The 22,094-nt window shown below is 41.9% G+C and overlaps 1 protein-coding gene and 1 gene segment (V, D, J or C); one reads left to right on the top strand and one right to left on the bottom strand.

Annotated features, from left to right (window-relative positions):
* Nucleotides 1-5,416: 5,416 nt before the first annotated feature.
* LOC112842805 (T cell receptor alpha variable 38-2/delta variable 8-like) lies at nt 5,417-6,106 on the bottom strand. The segment is given in 2 exon segments: nt 5,417-5,814; nt 5,905-6,106. Coding segments are annotated over 2 exon segments (429 nt in total).
* Nucleotides 6,107-12,969: 6,863 nt separating this feature from the next.
* On the top strand, nt 12,970-21,914 carry LOC102079115 (zinc finger protein 3). 5 transcript variants are annotated; one of them, XM_025900180.1, is made up of 4 exons: nt 12,975-13,264; nt 15,157-15,276; nt 16,648-17,127; nt 18,304-20,077. In XM_025900180.1, exons 1-4 carry the CDS (start codon nt 13,093-13,095, stop codon nt 18,348-18,350), a joined length of 819 nt encoding a protein of 272 aa, XP_025755965.1. In that variant the 5' UTR covers nt 12,975-13,092; the 3' UTR covers nt 18,351-20,077. The 5 variants fall into 5 exon arrangements, with proteins under 5 accessions (XP_019218797.1, XP_019218798.1, XP_013122614.2 ...); XM_019363252.2 differs by lacking the exon at nt 18,304-20,077 and having other exon boundaries at nt 12,970-13,264; nt 16,648-18,223; XM_019363253.2 differs by lacking the exons at nt 15,157-15,276; nt 18,304-20,077 and having other exon boundaries at nt 12,973-13,264; nt 16,657-18,223.
* Nucleotides 21,915-22,094: the final 180 nt, after the last annotated feature.

Below are 22,094 nucleotides of genomic sequence, written 5' to 3'. Positions count from 1 at the left end.
GCGAATGGGAACCATGAAGAGACCGCTAGGAAAGCTGCAACCACCAAGTACCTGCAGAGGGTCAGGCAAGTCCTGAGGAGTCAGCTGAACGGTAAGAACAAGATCCGGGCCATCAACACCTACGCCCTGCCACTGACATCAAGACAAGAAAGCTCCTTACCATGCATGGAGGGTTTCACCCCAAGTCTAGCACCCTGAGGTTGTACGCTAAGCGGAAGGAAGGGGGCCGGGGACTGATGAGTGTCAGCACCACAGTCCAGGATGAGACAAGAAACATCCACGAATACATCACGAAGATGGCCCCAACTGACAGTGTGCTCAGTGAATACCTCAGGCAGCAGAAACCCAAGAAAGAGGAGGAAGGCGAGGAACCATCATGGAAGGACAGGCCCCTGCACGGTATGTACCACCGGCAGATAGAGGAGGTGGCTGATATACAGAAATCCTACCAGTGGCTGGACAAAGCTGGACTGAAAGACAGCACAGAGGCACTAATCATGGCAGCACAAGAACAAGCTCTGAGTACAAGATCCATAGAGGCTGGGGTCTATCACACCAGGCAAGACCCCAGGTGCAGGCTGTGTAAAGATGCCCCAGAGACAATCCAGCACATAACAGCAGGGTGCAAGATGCTAGCAGGCAAGGCATACATGGAACGCCATAACCAAGTGGCCGGCATAGTGTACAGGAACATCTGTGCCGAGTATAACCTGGAAGTCCCAAGGTCAAAATGGGAGATGCCCCCAAGGGTGATGGAGAATGACCGAGCTAAGATCCTGTGGGACTTCCAGATGCAGACGGACAAAATGGTGGTGGCTAACCAACCGGACATAGTGGTGGTAGACAAACAGAAGAAGACGGCTGTAGTGATCGATGTAGCGGTTCCGAATGACAGCAATATCAGGAAGAAGGAACACGAGAAGCTGGAGAAATACCAAGGGCTCAGAGAAGAGCTCGAGAGGATGTGGAGGGTGAAGGTAACGGTGGTCCCCGTGGTAATCGGAGCACTAGGTGCGGTGACTCCCAAGCTAGGCGAGTGGCTCCAGCAGATCCCGGGAACAACATCGGAGATCTCTGTCCAGAAGAGCGCAGTCCTGGGAACAGCTAAGATACTGCGCAGGACCCTCAAGCTCCCAGGCCTCTGGTAGAGGACCCGAGCTTGAAGGATAAACCGCCCGCAGGGGCGTGCTGGGTGTTTTTATAATGTACAATATACAAGCCGTATTTTTAAGAAAGAAGAAAAAAAAGAAAGTAATATGTAATAAATAGTGTTATGTATATACAGTTGAGGTATTGCACATAGAATTGGTATTGCACAGTGGTGGTCCATAGAGGAAGTGGGAAGTGGGGGGCTGTGTTATTGGTGCATGTGTGAGTTCAGGGTGGTTATGGCTTTGGGGAAGAAACTGTTTTTGAGTCTGTGGGTTTTTGTGCTGATGCACCTGTAGCGCTTCCCTGAGGGAAGCAGGCTGAACATGTTGAAACCAGGGTGGGAGCTGTCCTTGATAATGTTTGCTGCTCTGCTGAGGCAGCGGGAGGAATAAATGTCCATCAGGGAGGGGAGAGGGCAGCCGATGATCTTTTGTGCTGTCTTGACCACACTCTGAAGCCTCGCTCTATCCGCCTTGGTGCAGCTGCCGTACCATACCGTGATGCAGTAGGTTAGCAGGCTCTCAATGGACGAGCGGTAGAAGGTCAGCAGCAGGTTGGAGTTCAGCTTGTACTTCCCGAGGACTCTCAGGAAGTGCAGCCGCTGTTGGGCCTTCTTGACAACCGCTGAGATGTTTTCTGTCCAGGAGATGTCAGCAGAGATGAGGACACCAAGGAACCGGAAAGTTTGGACCCTCTCCACACACTCCCCGTTGATGTAGAGGGGGGCCAAGTCGGTGCTGTGTCTCCTGAAGTCAACAATGAGCTTTTTGGTTTTCTTAGTGTTCAGTGCCAGTTTGTTTTCTGAACACCATGCTGCCAGCTTCAGGACTTCCTCTCTGTAGTCTGCCTCGTCTCCCTTCGAGATGAGTCCGACTACTGTGGTGTCATCAGCAAACTTGATGATGAGAGTGTTGTTGTGGGTCGAACTGCAGTCGTGGGTGTAGAGAGAATACAGGAGGGGGCTCAGCACACAGCCCTGTGGGGAGGCGGTGCTCAGTGTACGAGTGGAGGAGAGATGAGGGCCGAGTCTTACAGTCTGGGGCCGGTTTGTGAGAAAGTCCTTTATCCAGGCACATGTGAGAGGAGGGAGGCCAAGAGTGACCAGTTTGGTGATGAGGATGTCCGGGATGATTGTATTAAAGGCTGAGCTGTAGTCCACGAAGAGCATTCGGACGTAGCTCTGCCGCTGCTCTAGGTGACTCAGCACAGCGTGGAGGGCTGTGGTGATGGCGTCTTCTGTGGATCTGTTTGCACGGTATGCAAATTGGTGGGGGTCGAATTCTGGGGGGAGGTAATCCTTGATGTGCTGAAGGACTAGTCTCACAAAGCATGTCATGATTACCGGTGTGAGTAGTAGTATCGGATAACTCTAACGAAGTAATATACATAACTATATCCTGGTGAATAAATAACTTAACTATCAGTGCAGGCGATTCTAGAAAGTGACAAAGTATTGTGCAATAGAATAAAGGGAGTAGCAGCATATGATGGGGGGATGAAAGAAATATTCAATAAGGTACTGTTGGGTAATATTGCACGGTCTGGTAATCGTCTCAGGAAAATCACCTACAGAGTGAGGAAGAGTTAAAGTCTTATTGCCACCGGTACAAAGGATTTACTGTGGCGGTCAGTTCTGCATTTCGGGGCAATGAGTCTTTTGCTGCGTTTGCTCTGATGGCCCATCATGGGGGCGTGCATGGGGTGGGAGGGGTTGTCCATGATAGAAACAAGCTTTTTTAGCATTCTCCTTTCAGACACCTCCTCCAGGTTCTCAAGTCTGACACCCAGGACAGAACCAGCCTTTCTAATCAGTTTGTTCAGCCTGTTGGCATCAGCTGTCTTCACCCCACTTCCCCAGCACACAGCTGCAAAGAACACGACGCTCTCCAACACCGAGTGATAGAACATGGTCAGCATTTTCCTACCAACATTGAAGGACCCGAGTCGCCTCAGTAGGAAAAGCCGACTCTGCCCTTTTTTGAAGATAGCATTGGTGTTCTTGGTCCAGTCCAGTTTACAGTCCAGGTACCGGTAGTCCTCAACTATCTCCACATCAGCCCCTCTGATGGTGACAGGGTTAGGAGGAGGAGCCTGCTTCCTAAAGTCCATAATCAGTTCCTTTGTCTTAGTGATGTTAAATTGTAGGTGGTTTAGTTCACACCACTCGACAAAGCTGTCCACCACACTCCTGTACTCCTCCTCCTGTCCATCCCTGATATAGCCCACAATGGCAGAATCATCCGAGAATTTCTGCAGATGACATGCAGTCATGTCATCTGCAGAAATTCTCGGAGACTTGTACCTGAAGTCAGATGTGTAGAGGGTGAAGAGGAAGGGTGATAGGACAGTCCCCTGCGGCGCCCCCGTGCTGCTCAGGATGTTATCTGAGTGGCAGCTCTTCAGTCGGACATGCTGTGGTCAACTTGTTAAATAGTCCGTAATCCAACCAACCAGTGGGGCGTCCACCTGCATTTCCGTGAGCTTATTCCCCAGCAGTGATGTTCTGATTGTGTTAAAAGCACTGGAGAAGTCAAAGAACATGACCCTCACAGTGCTCCCAACAGTGTCCAGGTGAGAATAAGCCTGGTCCAGCAGGTAGATGATGGCATCCTCCACGCCGATACGAGGTTGATAAGCAAACTGCAGGGGGTCCGGCCAAGGCTCCAGGATGAGTCTCAGGATGTTTCAGGATGAGTCTCTCCAGCGTCTTCATGACATGTGAGGTCAGAGCCACTGGTCTGTAGTCACCGAGGGTCGACGGGTTGATCCTTTTAGGGACAGGAACCAGGCAGGATGTCTTCCAGAGTGATGGGACTCGTTAAGTAAAAGTCGTTAAGGGTGTTAGCCAAGAGCAAGTCATCAGTGGAGTGGGCGGTTTTAGGCTTGTAGTTGGTGATATTCCTAAAACTTTTCCACACAGAGGCCGAGTCATTCTCTGAGATCTGCTGCTGCATCTTCTCAGAGTGCAGATGTTTAGCAATGTCCACTTCTTTAGTGAACCTGTACTTGGCCTCTCTGTAGCAGTCCCTGTCTCCGCTTCTGAACGCCTTTCTCTTTTCCAGCCACAGCTTTTTGAGTTTAGGAGTAAACCAGGGTTTGTCATTGTTATAACTCACCCTGGTGCGTGATGGCACAATGCTGTCCTCGCAGAAGTGGATATAGTAGGTGACAGTGTCCGTAAACTCATCCAAGCTGTTAGAAGCAGCCCTCATTGTGTCCCAGTCTGTAGACTCCAAACACGTGCGAAGCTCCTCCACCCTAACCCATCAAAGAGAAATTCTCCAAAGGCGTGCCAGCTGAATCCCTACATGGACACATTTATTCCAGAGAAATGCTGTTGCTGCGCTGGAGCCACACCTAACCTACAACACAATTAAAACACGAAGGAAATGTTAAAAAAAAGTTCCAGCTCACCTGGCCAATGCTACAGCATCCTTAGCTTAGCATGAAGTCAAAATTAGAACAGAAAGACTACAATTTGTTTTGTAATTCTGTCTTCCTGTTTCATTATTACCTCTGCTGATGAACACAGCGAAAATAATAAATGTTGTTTTGGGGCATGTTTGTTTCAAAGCATGACATTCCTGTGTTCTGGTGTCCACAAATCTCACTCTCACACACAATATGTTGCAGGGCAGGTGAACATGCATTTTTCCAACAATGATTCACACTTGGACTTTGCAGCTGTCGTGTCTCTGGCTCAGCTCTCTCAGGTCCCTAGCAGTGTTACTGTGAAGTGCTTTACTGTGTGTTTGTAAGTTTTCTCCCCAACAAACACAACAATGTCAACGAAACGTTTTGCACCATCAAATGCAACCGTGGGTGCCTTAGGTTTCATTCTATAATGTCTTATAGAATAAAAAGGACTTATTTTTCTACAACGGTTTGAACTTTGAGAGAATTCAAAAGTGTGAAAATGTTCATGCCTCTCTGAGAAAAGTGTATAAAGTGTGTAGTGAGGGGTTTTACAGACTTAAAACATCTATAATAATTGTAAAAAATAAAGTTGGCTACTTCGCGGATTACACCTGTTGTGGGTTATTTTTGGAACGTAACTCCCGCAATAAACGAGGGACCGCTGTACTATATTTTACTGGCAAATATCGGAAAGACCCACAGAATTTGGTCCTGATGAAAAGTGGAGGAGTGCATCGATCAGACACTGAAATGAAAAATGTAGAAAGAAGACAGAGTAAGACTGAAAATAATAGGCCTTGTAGAAAAAACAATGTAGACTGTAATCCTGACTGGGGAGCAGTTTAACAGTGTGTGTCTCCCTCTAGTGGATGTTGTGGAGTATTCTGTTGTCTTTGCTCCAAAGGTTTTTGTACAGAGTTTTGCTGTTTCCTGTCACTGTGGGCTGCAGAGCACAGTAGTACACAGCAGAGTCAGACAGCTGAAGCTTCTGGATCTTCAGAGGAACTGATCTGATGCTGGAATCCAGTGTGGATGAAAATCTGTCTCCAGCCTCGGTTTTCCCTTCACCAATCCTAAAGCGGCTCAGGATGAATTTGGGGCTTTTATGTCCATCCTGTTTGTACCAGTACAGATAATGATTATCTCCACTGGTGTTATACTGACAGCCAAGTGTTACTGTGCCTCCTGCAGCAGCAGTCTCTTCTCCTTTTGCTTGCAGCACGTTGTCTTTTTGTGCTCTGCATTCTGTAAAACACCAACAAACAGTATCAGTGTGCTGTTAAAGAATCATGTCAATGTTGGATTGATATCAAAGAAACAGAGTTGTGTTCATACCGAGGCACATAGCAGCCAGCAGCACTGAGATGAACAGAGGCGTCATATCTGCAGTGTAGAGTAACTGTGAGCTACAGCAAGTATAAAGAAGCTGTGATCTCTCTGTTTAGTCTTCATCAACACTAAGTTGGTGGATTAGAAGGAGGAGCCTGATCACAGTGACAGGACTCATTCACAGCCCTGTGTTATTCCCCCTGCTGACAGCTTTACACTCAGCACGTCTTTCTGCTGCTCTGCTTTCATTGGCAGCAGGAAGTCTATGAACTGAAATCTATCCGTTGGTGGCTTGATCTACTGCTCCTTCAATGCACATGTTGAAGAGTCCTTGGATAAGACACTTAAGTAGATCACCAGTGTGTGTGAATAGGTGAATGTAGCTTGTAGTGTTCAGCACTGTTCAGCATGCATTGGAAATGTGGACCCGTATGAAACACAGCGGTGGAGTAGAAACCCTGAAGACCAAACCGCTATTGACGTAGCCTGACATATTTTCGTACCTTATCTATGGAGTCAGTGCGTACAAATCGTCATTCAAACAAAGGTAAGTCAGCTCAAGTACTGCGTGTGAAATGCGTTTGATTTTCCCCCGAACATTCAGATTAGTGCAGCATAAATTCATTCATGAGGGGGAAATTACAGTGAGAACATGTGGAGGCTGTTAGAGGAATAACATAGTGAGTTCAGTGCATTGATGTGACATTGTCCTGAAGGATTTAGTTATTCTTTATGGTCAAAGAAATTGCAATGATTTATTCATATTTATTATAAATAATTCTAATTATAGATCTTGCTTCAATATTTGTATCTTGTGTCACTAAAAATAAATTTTATTTTAGTTTTATACATTGATTAATGACCTGCAGAATCTCCTTATCATATTAAGTGATTCATAATTGTCACTTTATGCTTTCTCCATCTCTAAAGTGATGACATCCTTGCATTACATACTTTAGGTTCATTTTCTGCAGGCAGGTTTCTGACAGAGAACAGGCAGATTTACCCTATAAAATGCAGCGTTCTATAGATGAACACATAAAAAAAAAATGAAAAATGACATGTATGTGCTAACTTTCTAAACACTGTTACATTTATGATAAAGTAGATAAAACACATTTGTGGCTTTTTGGCTCATAGTTCTTGTCTTTAAATTAACTTTGTGTGTGTTTCAGGTGCTGCACTCTCAAAGACTGAATGAACCAGCATTGCAGCCATGGGTCATTGTGAGCATCACAGGGAAGGTTGAAGCCGCCCACTGCACCTGTATGGCCGGAGTCGTGGAGACCTGCAGCCATGTCGCTGCTCTTCTGTTTAATGTAGAAGCAACAGTGCGGATCTGTGGCACAAGGCCTGTTACAGATGAACCTGCATACCGGGTTTTTGCCTGGTAATATGACCAAGATACAGCCAGTGGTTGGCCATAAGACTTCTCCTCTTCAGCTGCCCAAAAAAAGGCTCTTGATCAAAACATAAACAGACCATCCGTATTGAAAGGTAAAAGGAGCCGTCCTCAAAAAAGAAAAATCCCACCTGCTGCTGTGGAGGAGTTGTCACTGCTATAATGCCATAATGTTTTATATAGGGGTCCAGATTTATGCCTGTAGTGCACTGCCATGTAAATAATTTGCATTTACTGAATATGTACTGACTGAGTCCCACTGTTGAAAAGTTCAATAAAGAAACAAACTAAGTTTTGCCTCTTTTTTTATTATTAAAACCACTTTATAGAACATCACATCAGTTACAGTGTAGAATCCATGTCATTTATAGTTTACAAAAGACAAAATGTTTACATAAAAATCATGACAGTGTTTACATGATATCACCCACTACTAACATTATTTACTGTATCTTTTGAAAAAAAAAAAAAACCCCACTATTTATACAGCAAAAGACTTAAGAATATTTAACAGGAGCAAGTTTCATTTTCCCTGGTTTTACTACCACACTGTTCACCAAACGCAGCAAAGGGTCACCTCTTCACCCTCACATGGAAGAAGTAATCTGATTGGCATGGTGGTGTGTTTTTTTTTTTTGTTTGTTTTTTTTTGTCTGTCCCATTTGGTTCTTAAGCCGTCAGAATTGTTGTCTGAAGACCAACAAGGATACCAAATGGATTTATTTTGCCAAATGGATCATCATGGCATTGCCGTATTGGTCCATTTGATCAAACTTTGTTGTTATTATTTATTTTATTTTCAGTTGTTACAGATGGGACAGACATGACTGGGGGATAGGAAAGGGAGAAAGAAAGAGAGGAAGGAAAAGAAAAACAGAAGGGAAAAGGGACAGTGAGAAAGGGCACTTACAAAGACAAAGAGAAAGAAAAGAAAAATCTCCTGGATCACCTGTTGAGAGAAAAAGAAGAGAAGACAAGCAAAAAAAAAAAACCCAAACAAAAACAAAGCAACATACTAAACACAACACCATCACGTTAATCTAGCTAAGTGTGAACAGCAGTAAATACTAAATATTGAAAGTTGTTGTGCAGCACGCAGGACAGGCAGCGCACAATGTGCTTTGAAGTAGCAGCTAAGAAAGGTGTAGTTTGTCTACGAACAGTGAACACCCGTGTGTACACCTGTGTCGATCAACGCGCTTGTATACAAAAGGTTTCCCCATGTAACGGTCTGCTAGAGGGTGTGGAGGCCCATAGCCCCGTCCCCCAGGGCATGAAGCAGGCATGGAGGAGATCCAGGCTCCAGACATCCAGAGGCCCCAGAGTGCGAGAGCCCAAGGAGTACCACCGGAGGGGCATGGTGGTATGTTTGAAGCAGGTCCCTTGTGTAGCGCTGGAACCCAGTCACGATGCGTTTCATCCATTTCATAGGCTGGTTTGCTGCAATAATGCCAAATAATTAGAAACTCTATAAAGAGAAGGTAGTTCTGCAAAATCACTCAGTAGGATGTTTGTACTAATTTGCTATGACCTCAGAGTGCATCGAAAATAAAACTAATAGGCTATAAAGAGTGATACGAACATATTTAGAACTTACCGGAATGAAAATGTCTGGAGCACCAACAGATATTTGGAGATGGAAGAGAGCTGGATATCAGCTCGTCTCACAGCTGCTATCCAGGCTAGACGCCTTCGTTTGGTAACATCGATACACGAGCTGCCTCATGTTGCTTCCAGGTTGGGAAAGAATGAAAAGACAAACCATTTTCAAGCTAATTCTCTTGCCGGTCGTGCGATCGAACATTGCAGCCGACCACACAGCAAATACGAACCATGGCTGTTGTGTGTGCCTTCGCTCCCTTTTCACTTGCGCTAGACCCCCAACATGGCGGATCGGGCCAAAATCCTTTCCACGCCCACCCCTGTGACATCACACTCCAAAGCCCTATAGCACTCCTTTTATTGTGGTTACATGAATATGCATAGATTCATTAACATATGACATCTTACATAGGTATACATGTGAACAAAGAATACCGTGTGTGTGGGGGGTCAAGATGTGACCCCAGGAAGACTCCCCAAAGCTGGTGCCAGGAGTCTCGCGGTCCATCTAAACAAAAGACTCTTATGCTTAACCAGATACAGAGTAGGTGTCCTCCTATACCATAAAACAATAAGACAAGGCACGGCCTCTCCCATGCTCCCAAGATGTGGGTGTGAAAGCCAGAGTGCTCTGGAATGCACACACCGTGTGTCTGCAGACTACTAAGGATCAAACCTCTATTAATCTACAACTAATTATAAAACTCTAAGCATATATGAGTAGATATTTCTAAGTATAAATGACAATCAACAATACAAAACCTAACCGGAAACATTTTTTTTCCAACATCAGCTTGTAGTTTAATGTTGGTTTACCCTTATTGCTGTTCTTTAGTTGATTTGACAGTAAATTTGCTTCTGTTTTTCTGGTATCATATCATATCAGTTTCTTTGTGTTGTCTCCTTTTGTGCCTCCAGATGTCCCACAGCAACATGTTCTTAAGAAGGAGGAGGTACCGACTAAGCAGCAGGTCTGTAATCAGGAGAACAACTCCAGTCTGGAACAGGGGGAACCAGAATCTCCACAGATTAAGGAGGAACCGGAGGAACTCTGCAGCAGTCAGGAGGGAGAGCAGCTTGTACTGAAGGAGGAGACGGATATCTTTATGGTGACTGCTACTTGTGACAAAAGTGACCAAAACGAAACAGATGGGCAGCAGCTCCTGTTTCTTAGCTCTGCTGTAGCTGAGAACCAAGATCAGAGACGAAGCGAGAAAGTAGATTCAGAATCAATTCGATTTACGAACAAAAGTCACAAGAATGAAGAAGACTCGACAGCATCAGGGAGTAGGTGTAACTCTGATAAAAGTAAAAAGTATTTAAAATGTGATGTCTGTGGAAAGGTATTCCGGTATAATTATGAAATGACAAGACATTATAGAATCCACACACCGGAACACTGAGCGGTGACCCTCCCACTTTGTGTTGAAGGGGACATATTGGCTGCGTGTTTTGGTGTATGTGAATATATGAAGTTAAAACTAGAGTAAGGCCTATGAAAATAGAGGAGACAGATTTGGCATGAGCTCCAAAATGCTGGTCAGTGGTTCTCATCCACACCTCCAAAACCCTCAATGTCTAATTGAGGGGAGATGGCACTGAAGGGGGGAATGCGGCCACTTCAGCAACCCAACCCATCAGCCTAGGGCTGTGCGATATGACCAAAATCTCATATCCCGATATTAAGACATCTATCGTCCGATAACGATATAAATCACAAAAATGTAACATTTTCTGTAAATTCTGTGAATGTCGGGCAGCTCGACTTGCGTGAAGTGTTTCCAGCTGGGCGTCGCGTACCTGGAGTCGAGTGTTTTAACTGATGCATGAAACGATACATTTTTAGACATAGGTTGTAACGGCCGCCGTTTTCTTTGTGAGTATTTATTACACAGCGTGCTGCGGGGAAAAGCCTGTTCTAACGTTTGAGTCTAAGGTTTATTTTTTAGCGCCTGACGGCTCTTTTTTACTTCTCATCCGTAAATACTCTGCATCTTTCACGTGATTCAGTTTATTTTGAAAAGTCTCAACAGGATCTTGAGCTTTATTGTGAAAGGTTTATGTGGAAAATAAACAAGCGGACACGAGGTGGTTTTACCGTCGTTGTTGCTAACGACAACGCATAAAAACAGGTGCTTGTCCGTCTGTAGTGTAATTATATTAAATATAAGAGAAAGAGAGAACTTTAGGAAATTAATATAGCCACTACAGTGACCATCAAAATGATGAAAAAATATTGCCATAAACTTCCCCAAAAGTTGAATCTGTTCATCTGGACGTAGCATTTTGTGGGAGAAACGTTTCGTCACTCATCCAAGTGACTTCTTCAGTCTCAGCTGACTGCAGGTTTCCCCAAACCTTATAAACAGTACATTTGCATAATGACTGAAACCAGCCCACTGAAGGAACAATGGGCTGTGAGGTCAGTTCCTTAATCATAATTATGCAAATTCCCATGACCATTGATCAACAATCACTGACCAAAACCCACTGATCAAAGAACACTGATCAATGGCCATGAGTCCCATTCACAGAGAGTCAAGCGAAGCGGATGGCACAACACAGAAGAGCAACCTCATCAGGCCAGGACTCTGCAGTTTATTTACACCTACAGGCCAGTGGACACTCTTTCAATGATGAGGATGTAACATCCTGGACAGGGAAGAATGCTGGTTTGAGCGCGGAGTCAAGGAGGCCATTTACGTGAAAAGGGAAAGACCATCTCTGAATCGAGGAGGGGGCCTAAGGGTACATCTTTCGCCATCTTACAATGCTGTGATTGCAGCCATTCCCCAACTCTCTGTGAATGGTACTCATGGCCATTGATCAGTGTTCTTTGATCAGTGGGTTTTGGTCAGTGATTGTTGATCAATGGTCATGGGAATTTGCATAATTATGATTAAGGAACTGACATCACAGCCCATTGTTCCTTCAGTGGGCTGGTTTCAGTCATTATGCAAATGTACTATTTATAAGATTGGGGAAACCTGCAGTCAGCTGAGACTGAAGAAGTCACTTGGATGAGTGACGAAACGTTTCTCCCACCAAACGCTACGTCCAGATGAACAGATTCAACTTTTGGAGATTTACTTTCCTGGATGATTGAGAATGCATCAAGACATTGCCATAAACAGTTTATTTTGCGACACCACGAAACAAACGATAGAGTAAAATGAAACGATAGATGTTTTTATATCGTCATCCGATATATATCGTTATATCGAACAGCCCTACATCAGCCTGTGTTTAACACATCTTCCAAGGCCCTCTGGGTATAGTGATGTGTCGTCAGCCATAATGAATATAGTGTCATTAAAAAGGAGGATTGGTCACTGCACAGTACAGCGAGCAAACCTATCCCCCACTTAAGTAGATCACCAGTGTGTGTGAATAGGTGAATGTAGCTTGTAGTGTTCAGCACTGTGTGTTGTAGTGTGTAAAGGTAGAAAATCTGAATAGAAACAAAGTTAAAACTCTGCTGAAAGCCAAGATTAGGAAGGAAATGATAAGCATTATACTCAGGATCAGCTACAAAAGTAAAGTATGTCACTGCAGCAGAGGAGATCTCCAGATTAACTCGATTTCTCTCCTTGTTCAGTGCAGCAGTCAGTCGAGGGTTTGGGGGGGTTGCTCTCACCACACTCGGCTCACTTGTATCAGTGATGAGGAGAAGGAACCGAGGAGCTGATCCAGGATCCTGTTGATACCACTGGATCTTATCAGCTTTAACTGTTTGACAGTTTTTCATGTTTTCAGAGGATAAATGTTGGATCTGATGTTCACAGCTGTTCTTTCTGTCAGCTCCAACCTGTCTGATCGTTGTCCTCTGAGCTCTCTCATCATCAAACTAATGCTCACTGGTTTTAGTTTCACACAATCAAACAATGGTTATGGCAAAAGGATATTAAGTTTAATTTGAGCGCTTTAATTTATTTTATTTTTTTTTTGATGGATCTGTTTTCTCTTCGCACTGTAGCCTTGCTGCTCAGAATCTGTTGACTTACTGCAACAGTGAGTTTAAAAATGTACACATAGGAACTAAAGGCAACACGTGTGCTCTACCGGAACCTCACCACGTGACACCAGGCGGAAGAAAATAAAGGAAAGGCGCTAATACCGTTAGCTTTCCACGTGTGTGACCGAACAGAGAGTTTGTCGTGTTGTGCTGTGTGTGAGTTGTGGCAGTAACAATGCCTTCAGTTCAGTATCTGAGAGAGTTTATCAACGAGCGACTAACTGCTGCTGCTGAACAAATATTCTTGGAGTTTGAAAAAACGATCGTCCAGTACGAGGAAGAGATCGACCGTCAGCGCAGACTGCTGGATATCACCTGGAAACCCCAAATCAAGCTGCACAGGACAGGTGAGTGTCCCTCTGAGGGAGGATCCTAATCACAGCTCTGCGGGACATTTATGATTGTGAGGACTTTTTGGAGATGTGAGCTAACAAAGAGCAAACAGAGGACAGGACTGCACTGTGCTCCATTCAAACGGCAGGCGCTGAACTCAGCCTGGATTTGAGCCTTTAGTCAGAACTTTCTCTCTTAATTATTTAGTGAAACAAAGTTAGGATTAGGAGATTTGTGAGTCTGGTTCAGAGGGGACCCATGTGCCGAAAAGCTCCCAGAAGAGTCGTGGTTGGACTCCGCCCTGGGCCGTTTCCTCCCCGCTCTGTCCCTCTCTTCCTGTTTGCGCTCCAAACAGGAAGAGAGGGACATGTAGAGCTTTGAAATCAGGCCGGATTTAAGCATTTTATTCAACCTGATTTATATAGCACCAAATCAAAATAGCCACCTGAAGTCACTTTATATTGTAAAGTATAGGTCCTGCAGTAATGCAAGGAAACCCCAGCAATCATATGACGCAATTTGAGCAAGCGCTTTGGTGACAGTGGGACGGAAAACCAACCTTTTAACAGGAAGAGACCTGCAGCAGAACCAGGCTAAGGGAGGGACAGCCATGTGGGAGTGAGGGGAGGAAAACAGGACAAAGACAGCTGTGGAAGAGAGCCAGAGATTAATAATTAATGGTTGTTGTAATAATAATCATAATGATGATAATAACGACCAATGATTGAGAAAGCTAGAGATGATGATGAAGAAGAAGAAGAAGAAGAAGAAAGTAAAACAGTGTTTAATTGGAAAGTGTTGGAAGCATAATATGAACTGCAATAATAAAATGTGTTTGGTGATTTATCTTCAGGCTGTTTCTCTTTTAACATGTTTAGAATTTTCTTCAGTTTACTGTTTCGTACTCATTTTTCTCTTCACCACCACAAAACTGTCAGGTGGTTCAGCCAAATGTTCATTAAAATAAATAACGTCCCGTTGATTGTCTACAGTGCAGATCACATTATTTTCTGTTTGATTGTTTTTTCTATAGGAAATTGTAATATTTGTGTTCTAACAGTAAATATTTCTGTTTTTATTCTTCAATGTAGTATTTAAACACAGAAAAATACAAATATAAATGCACAAATTATTGTAGAGAGTACAAAAAAACTATTATTTTGTGCTTTTAATTAATATTTTATTTGATTACACCACCTGACAATTATTAGCTGATGCTATAAGAATTGTTTTTGTGTGTGTGTGTGTCCCCTCCCCCTTTGGGCTTGATGAGGGGTTTCCAGGGTTGGCAGGGAAACTGGTCTCACCTGACTGCGTTGTGTAACTTTGGTGGAGGGGGTTGTTTTTCAGGAGTTGGGTTTTGCCCTTTAGTTCCAGTCAAAGGAACTTTTATTTCTTCAACATACCAAGACTTTTCGGATAATTTCATGCTGGTACCATGGAAGCTCTTCACTGTGAGTGAAGACACAACCATCTCCAAAGTAAACCACGTGAGAACCTAAATGAAATTGGTGTCAACGAACCTGATCCAATGCTTAAATCTCCTTTAATCAGCAAAACATGGACATTTTAAAGAATCTAACAAAGGCAAAGTGGCTAAAGCTAAAGCTAGCCAGAGCTCAGAGCCGGCAGCCTCGGTATGTCCTGTTATTTTAACTGACATTATACACATGCTGAAAAATAATGGAAGTACCTGAAGTTTGTTTGTTTTTCTATAAAGCAGGGTGGAATGATCACATTCCAAGATGGCGCTGCTATTTTTGGCTCACCGTCTACCTGTCTTACCTGTCCTGTTTTTGTGTTATTGATGATGTTAACTTTGCTCCATTTTGCGTCTACTTTGATGATTTATGATTGCCCAACTCTCCTCCACATCCGATCCTCTGTGGATACACTGTCCTGGTAGCTCCAAGAAGATGTCTTCCAAACTGTTCTGGTGGATGTTCCCGAGGATTTTTGCCGGCCGGCATGGGTTGCTTCCCGAAGGAAACGCCGCAGGAGATGGGGGAAACAGTCAGGCATATCGGTGAGGTTTTATCGGTGTCCATTTCCTCGACAGCTGATCCTCGCTGCTTCCTGGGTGGTCTATCTTCGGATCATGCTTGGTTTGTTTTCTGGTGCTCCCTGGCACCTCGCCATCAATGGATTAAGATATTACCTGACCTCCGTGACCAACTTCCCTGGCGTTGTGCGCCTGGCCTCCGTAGAGGTGATGTTGTCCCCGGGAATCTCCATCCGCTGGGTCGTGCATCCCAGCCAGTCTCTGGTTCGATCTTGATTAGCTTGGCTCTGGTGAACACCAGAGATAAGATCTCTGGCAGATCCTCAGCCAGATGGACACCACATCTTAGTGAAGGTTAAACCACTCTTAAACATCACATTTAATTATTTATTTAAACAGGCCGTGACTGGCTTCATTAGATAAATGTGAATGTTTGATTGTGATGATTAAAACTAATACTTGAATCAAAGAATGAAAAAATAAGCTTTAAGCAATAATGTGTATTTGGGATAAAAGCCACAAGCTGTGTTCTTCATATGGAAAACATGAACATTAATTGTTAAATACATTATTATTATTATTATTATTTATTATTATTATTATTATTATTATTATTACCTTTTATATTATATGAAATAAATTACATAATCAATAATATTATAATATTTAGCTTTTATGATTGCTCATGTTTTTTCTTATAATGAAAGCTATTTTGTGTGGATTTCTCCTTGTATATGTTATCAGTAATAGTTTTAAGAAAGAAAATTGAAATCAGCAAAAGTCTGTATTAACAGGTCACAAAAATCAGAATCTGTCCTCCTTTTACTTTATAATCCGACTGCGACTGTTTGCTGTAATCATTTGTTCAGGATGATCGTCTCCTGGAGGAACAGAATGGCCTGCATTTGTATAGCGCTTTACAGTCGGTTCTTTCCGAATCACAGCCTCTTAATACTCTGCAAGCTTCCCGCCCTGCCCTCTGTCTCTCTGTCTCTCCACTCTGTAGACGTAACATCTGAGTGCCTGTGTGTCAGTTCTTGGTTTGATTTAGCAGCTCACTACAGTAAATGTATTACCTAACCTCACTTGACCCTTATTGCTTATGCTCCTCTGATGGTGAGCTTAACTCTACAGTAGGATGTGTATTCTCTGTTGCAGCCTTCATTTGTGGTCTTTCTCCTTGTCGCTGAATTTTCTTTAACTGTGAGGATTGTGCGAACAGCATCCATTTCTCCAGTGTTTTCAAAAGCAGACATGAGTGATTGTCAGCACTGACAAGAGGTGGCAACTTTCTGAGGAACATGTTCTCACTGTAGAGCCTTATTTTGACGTTATATTTGCTCAGATATGTGTTTCTGTTATCACATCCCTTTTCTTTTTTTTTGTCTCCTTCAGTTCCTCCAGACGTCCCACAGCAGCCTGTCTGTGAGGAGGAGGAGGTTCTCCCTGAGCAGCAGCTCTGTGACCAGGAGAGGAGCTCCAGTGTGGAGCAGGAGGAACCAGAACCTCCACAGATTAAAGAGGAACAGGAGGAACTGTGCAGCAGTCAGGAGGGAGAGCAGCTGGGACTGAAGGAGGAGCCTGATACCTTTATGGTGACTGCTGCTGAGGAAGGAGACCACAGTGAACCAGGAGGAGACGGGGAGCAGCTCCTCGCTCACAGCTCTGCTGGAGCTGAGAACCAGGATCAGGAAGGAAGCAAGAATTCAAGATCAAGTAGAAAAAGAAATAAAAGTCACAAAATTGAAGAAGGCCCCACTGCACCAGGAAGTCGGTGTCACTCGGCTAAATGTAAAAAGTCTCTAAAATGTGATGTTTGTGGAAAAGCCTTTGAGTTTAATTATCAAATGAAAATCCATTACAGAATCCACACAGGTGAGAGGCCGTTCGCTTGTAAAATGTGTGGGAAAATGTTCAGATGTAATAATTCTTTGTCAAAGCACATAAGAACCCACACAGGTGGGAAGCCATTTTCTTGTACAATATGTGGGAAGATGTTCAAACGTAGCTCTCACTTAACAGAGCACATAATGACTCACACAGGTGAAAAGTGTTGTTCTTGTCCAACATGTGGGAAAATGTTTGCATATAACAGGGATCTACTAAAACACTCAAGAAGTCACACAGGTGAGAAACCATATCATTGTAAAACATGTGGGAAAGTGTTTGGATATAGTAGTTCTTTATTCAAGCACATGAGAGTTCATGCAGGTTTGAAACCGTCTCGTAAAACATGGAAAAATGTTCAGAAGTAGCTTTAACCCTCCAGATTCCCCCCCCCCCTTTACTTTAATGTTCCCGGTCAGAATTGACCGGACTGTTTTAACAGCTCTTAAATTAGCATAACATAAGGCAATTGTATGTAAAACACAATATTTATGAGTGTTTTAAGTTGTAAATCAGTCGGATTTGACCCGAACATGACAGGAACACAAAAACACACATGCTGTAAAACATGGGAACATTTGTTGCACCACATGAAAACTCACAGAGAGAAGTGTGTCCTCAATCAAGATTATTGGCTTAGTGAGCTGCTTTGAGCTGAAACTACGTTTGTGTCACTAAAGTCGCAGTTTTTACCTGGCTAAATCACCATGGTAACTTACGTTGAACATATAAATAAACTGGTCGAAAGCGGGTAATGTTCAGAGGTTCAGTTTAAAAGTGGCCAGACTGTGACCACGTATGTGTAACTTAATAATGCAGAAAATGTAAAGTATGTTGTTGTACTTGATTCTAATCTGCTAAGTCTCTTTTACACAGATTGAATTGTAGCTATTACAAAAACACAAAAACAATCAAATTAATTTCACTTTGCTACAGACTAAAGCAAATCTTTTATCAGGCTTTGGGACTGTAAGCTTTAATGTTTACATGGGTCCAGTTCAGCGTTTCGGAGCTCTAATGAGAGCTGAGCGTACACTCAAAGAGAAAATGATGATCACATTAAAATGTTTATTTTACTGCTCAATGCAGTAGTTTTCTGTGTTGACCTTTTATCATATCTTTCCGTCGTGTTCTGTTTAACTTACATTTTTATCTTCTTTATAGATTTTTTAAATCACTTTATCGTCGTCTGTTCATGTCTGATGGAGTAGGTTACACTCGCACTTTGGAAGAAGTGAGCAGGCTCAGAGTCTGAAGCAGAAAGCCCGACTTAAATAAAAAGTTCACGTCAACTGACGTAAAACTGTTTTCTCTGACTGATTTTAGTTTTTGTTGAGTCAGTTTACACAAAGGAAGCCTGGCTGTGTTGATCTTCATTCATCATCTACCCCTGAGGTCAGAAGTCGGAGTCTTTCTAGAGAAAACAGTGTCTGGGAAGGCGAGGCTGAAAAAACATGTACAACTTTATAAAGGTTCAGAGTCAAACCACCTTTGGAGATCAGTTTCTTATGTTTTTGTATGTTTTGATGTCGATTTGAAACTCATCAGTTAAACTACCATCCACGTGTTTGGACTGTGAGAGGAAGCTGGAGTACCCAGAGAGAAGCCACAAGGACCTTCTGTCTGCGAGGGGACAGTGCCAACCACTGCACCACCTCTGTTTCTATTTTTAATGAATAGAAGGACTGGAGTATAAATTGGTTTAAAAGGTTTATGATGCAGGAGTCAGACCCACATTAGACTCCTGTAACTCTTTCCCCTAACCCTGTTCTTAAACTCACCTATAATGTGAGATAGAAGCAAAAAGAGGTGCAGCAACATGTCTTTGGCGTTATTAGCTGTGAGTGGTTTGATGTTCACAGCTGGAGTCAGACAGGTTTCTACAGTCAGGAGGAGGAGCTGCTTTTGTTGTGATGTGATGTGTCCTGTTGAATCCTGATGACAGCTTGTGTGTCTGCAGGAGATCCTGCACAGTTTGTGCTTCGTGCTGTTCTTTAAAGTTTTCCTGCTTCAACTTTGTTCACACAGAGAATCTGATTCTTCTCTCTGTGGTGTCTGAGCCAAAGAACATCCACTAAACACTCACGTCTGGGCTCCACTTTGAAAATAAAATATTACATTTATGTAAATCTGTAACCAGTAAACATTTACAGCTTGTGTAATAATAAGTGTAACTCTGAGAAAACTCTTGGAGTCAGATTTGAAAGACCTGAAAACTAACGCAGTGACACAGATGAAGGAGGTTTTACTCCTTTTATTTAATACAGCAGCTAAAAAAAAGCTGCTGCAGTTTCTGCTCTTTTGTCTTTGATATTTTTATATCAGTATGATGGATTTATTTAGTTGTGTATCAAAAATTAAATGAAAGTCAACACTGAAAGCTAAACAGTCAAAATAATTTCCTTTGTTTTTATTCCACAGCCTGCATGGAGTTTAATTCATTATGGATCTGTTTTCTCTTCTCACTGCAGCCTTGCTGCTCACAATCATTTATTCATTTGTAACAACTATGTCTATGGCTATTGATGGAATTTTGGAATGTTTGACTATTGAGATCATGAATGAAAAAAAGAGAAATGCTATAATAAGTTGCATATATCGGACACCCAGTTCAAGTATCGACACTTTTAGTGAATGGATAGAAAAAATGTTTGCTTCGGTGAACCAAAAATTACTTTTCATCTGTGGTGATTTTAATATTGATTTGCTAAACCCAACAAGGTTAAAAGCCATTGATGACTTTACTGACACGATGTACAGCTTATCACTATATCCAACAATAACAAAGCCAAGCAGAATAACATCACATAGCGCCACTATTATTGACAACATTTTTACTAATGTCATGGATTTCCAAATTAATAGTGGCCTGCTTGTCTGTGATATAACTGACCACTTACCAGTTTTTACTTTGTGTGACTGTGATTTAAAAAAAATAGATACCAAGATTACGATAGCAAAGCGAACAATAAATGAAGAAGCAATTCATGCCTTCAATTTCGATTTAGCACAACAAGATTGGAGTTTGGTGTATGAAGAGTCAGATGTGGACAAGGCTTATGACAATTTCCTAGATATTTTCACTATGTTGTACAATAAACATTGTCCTGTAAACGAACACAAGACAAAGAAAAAAAAGATAAAAAGTCCTTGGCTCACAAAAGGAATCATCAATGCATGCAAAAAGAAAAACAATCTGTATAAACAGTTCATCAAAGTAAAAACAAAAGAAGTGGAACAAAGATATAAAGCATATAGAAATAAATTGACTGATATTATAAGAATGAGTAAACAACTTTATTATAGAAGAAGATTATATGAAAATAAAAACAATATAAAAGGAACTTGGGATGTGTTAAATAATTTAATTAAACAAGGATCTTCTGGAACATCATATCCTGAATATTTCATTGATGCAAATGGTGAAAATCACAACATGAGTAACATTGTTGATGGGTTCAATAATTTTTTTATAAATGTTGGCCCTGAACTAGCAGCGGACATCCCGTGTCAAAAAAATGAAAATATCAGTAATATAAAATCAAATCCCTTTTCACTGTTCCTCTCAGCTACAAATGAGCAAGAAGTAATAAATATCAAAAGTAAGTCTTCAATGGATTATCATGACATAAATATGTCTGTAGTTAAACAGGTTATTCTGAACATTGCTAGTCCCTTAACATATGTCTGTAATTTATCATTTCAGTCCGGTTGTTTTCCAAAAAAAATGAAAATTGCAAAAGTAATACCACTATACAAAAGTAATGACAAACACAGTTTTACCAATTATAGGCCTATTTCTCTACTGCCTCAATTCTCAAAAATTTTAGAAAAACTTTTTAATTCAAGATTAGAAAAATTCCTTGAAAAACATCAAATAATAAATGTTGGTCAGTATGGTTTCAGAACGCAAAGAACCACTTCAATGGCGATAATTGAGGCAGTAGAAGAAATTACTAATGCACTGGATAAAAATAAATATGCAGTTGGTATTTTTGTTGATCTCAAAAAGGCCTTCGACACAATCAATCACTCAATTTTATTGGATAAATTGGAAAGATATGGTATTCGAGGGAAAGCTGGTAACTGGTTAAAAAGTTACCTAACGGGTCGGGAACAATATGTTAGCATAGGGCATTACCATTCAGAGAAACTTGGTATTACATGTGGTGTTCCCCAAGGGTCAGTGTTGGGACCAAAACTTTTCAATGTATACATAAATGATATTTTTGATGTTTCTCAAGTACTTAAACTCATACTGTTCGCAGATGACACCAACATATTTTTCAGTAGCGATGATTATACTGATCTTGTAATGATCGTAAACAGGGAGCTAAAATTAATAAAAAAAATTGATGAATATAAATAAATTATCATTAAATATAAATAAAACTAAAGCAATGTTTTTTGGTAATTTAAAATATAATATAGAATTACCAATTATCATTGAAGGTGTACCAATTGATAATGTGAGTGAAAACAAATTTTTGGGAGTCGTAATTGATAATAAAATTTCATGGAAACCCCACGTCAGACACATAAAAACCAAAATTTCCAGAAGCCTCGCAGTTTTGAACAAAGTGAAACCATACCTTGATAAAGATGCACTTCGTACTCTGTACTGTGCCCTGGTTCTTCCATATTTTCCATATTGTGTGGAAGTGTGGGGAAACACATATAAAAATACAACCAATCCATTAGTCACAGTACAGAAACGAGCACTGCGTATTATTCACAAGGCTGGTTATCTAGATCATACTCACAAACTCTTTCTTCAGGCAAAGTTACTTAAATTCCAGGATCTGGTTAATTACAATACATCCATAATCTTATACAAAGCCTTTAATAAACTTCTACCTGCAAATTTACAAACTATATTTGAAATTCGAGAAAGGGTTTATAATGTGAGAGGCTTCGGAGAATTCAAATTACCCAGAACTCGAACAACCCGTAAA

The sequence above is a fragment of the Oreochromis niloticus genome, linkage group LG18 (genome assembly GCF_001858045.2).
Source record: "Oreochromis niloticus isolate F11D_XX linkage group LG18, O_niloticus_UMD_NMBU, whole genome shotgun sequence".
NCBI lineage: Eukaryota > Metazoa > Chordata > Actinopteri > Cichliformes > Cichlidae > Oreochromis > Oreochromis niloticus.
Note: the sequence above shows the minus strand (reverse complement) of the source record. Positions and strands in the feature narration are given on the sequence as shown.

Bases quoted from the DNA above. Each gene is read 5' to 3' on its own strand.
- LOC102079115 (XM_025900179.1), top strand. From the start codon at position 19,583: ATGGATCTGTTTTCTCTTCTCACTGCAGCCTTGCTGCTCACAATCATT.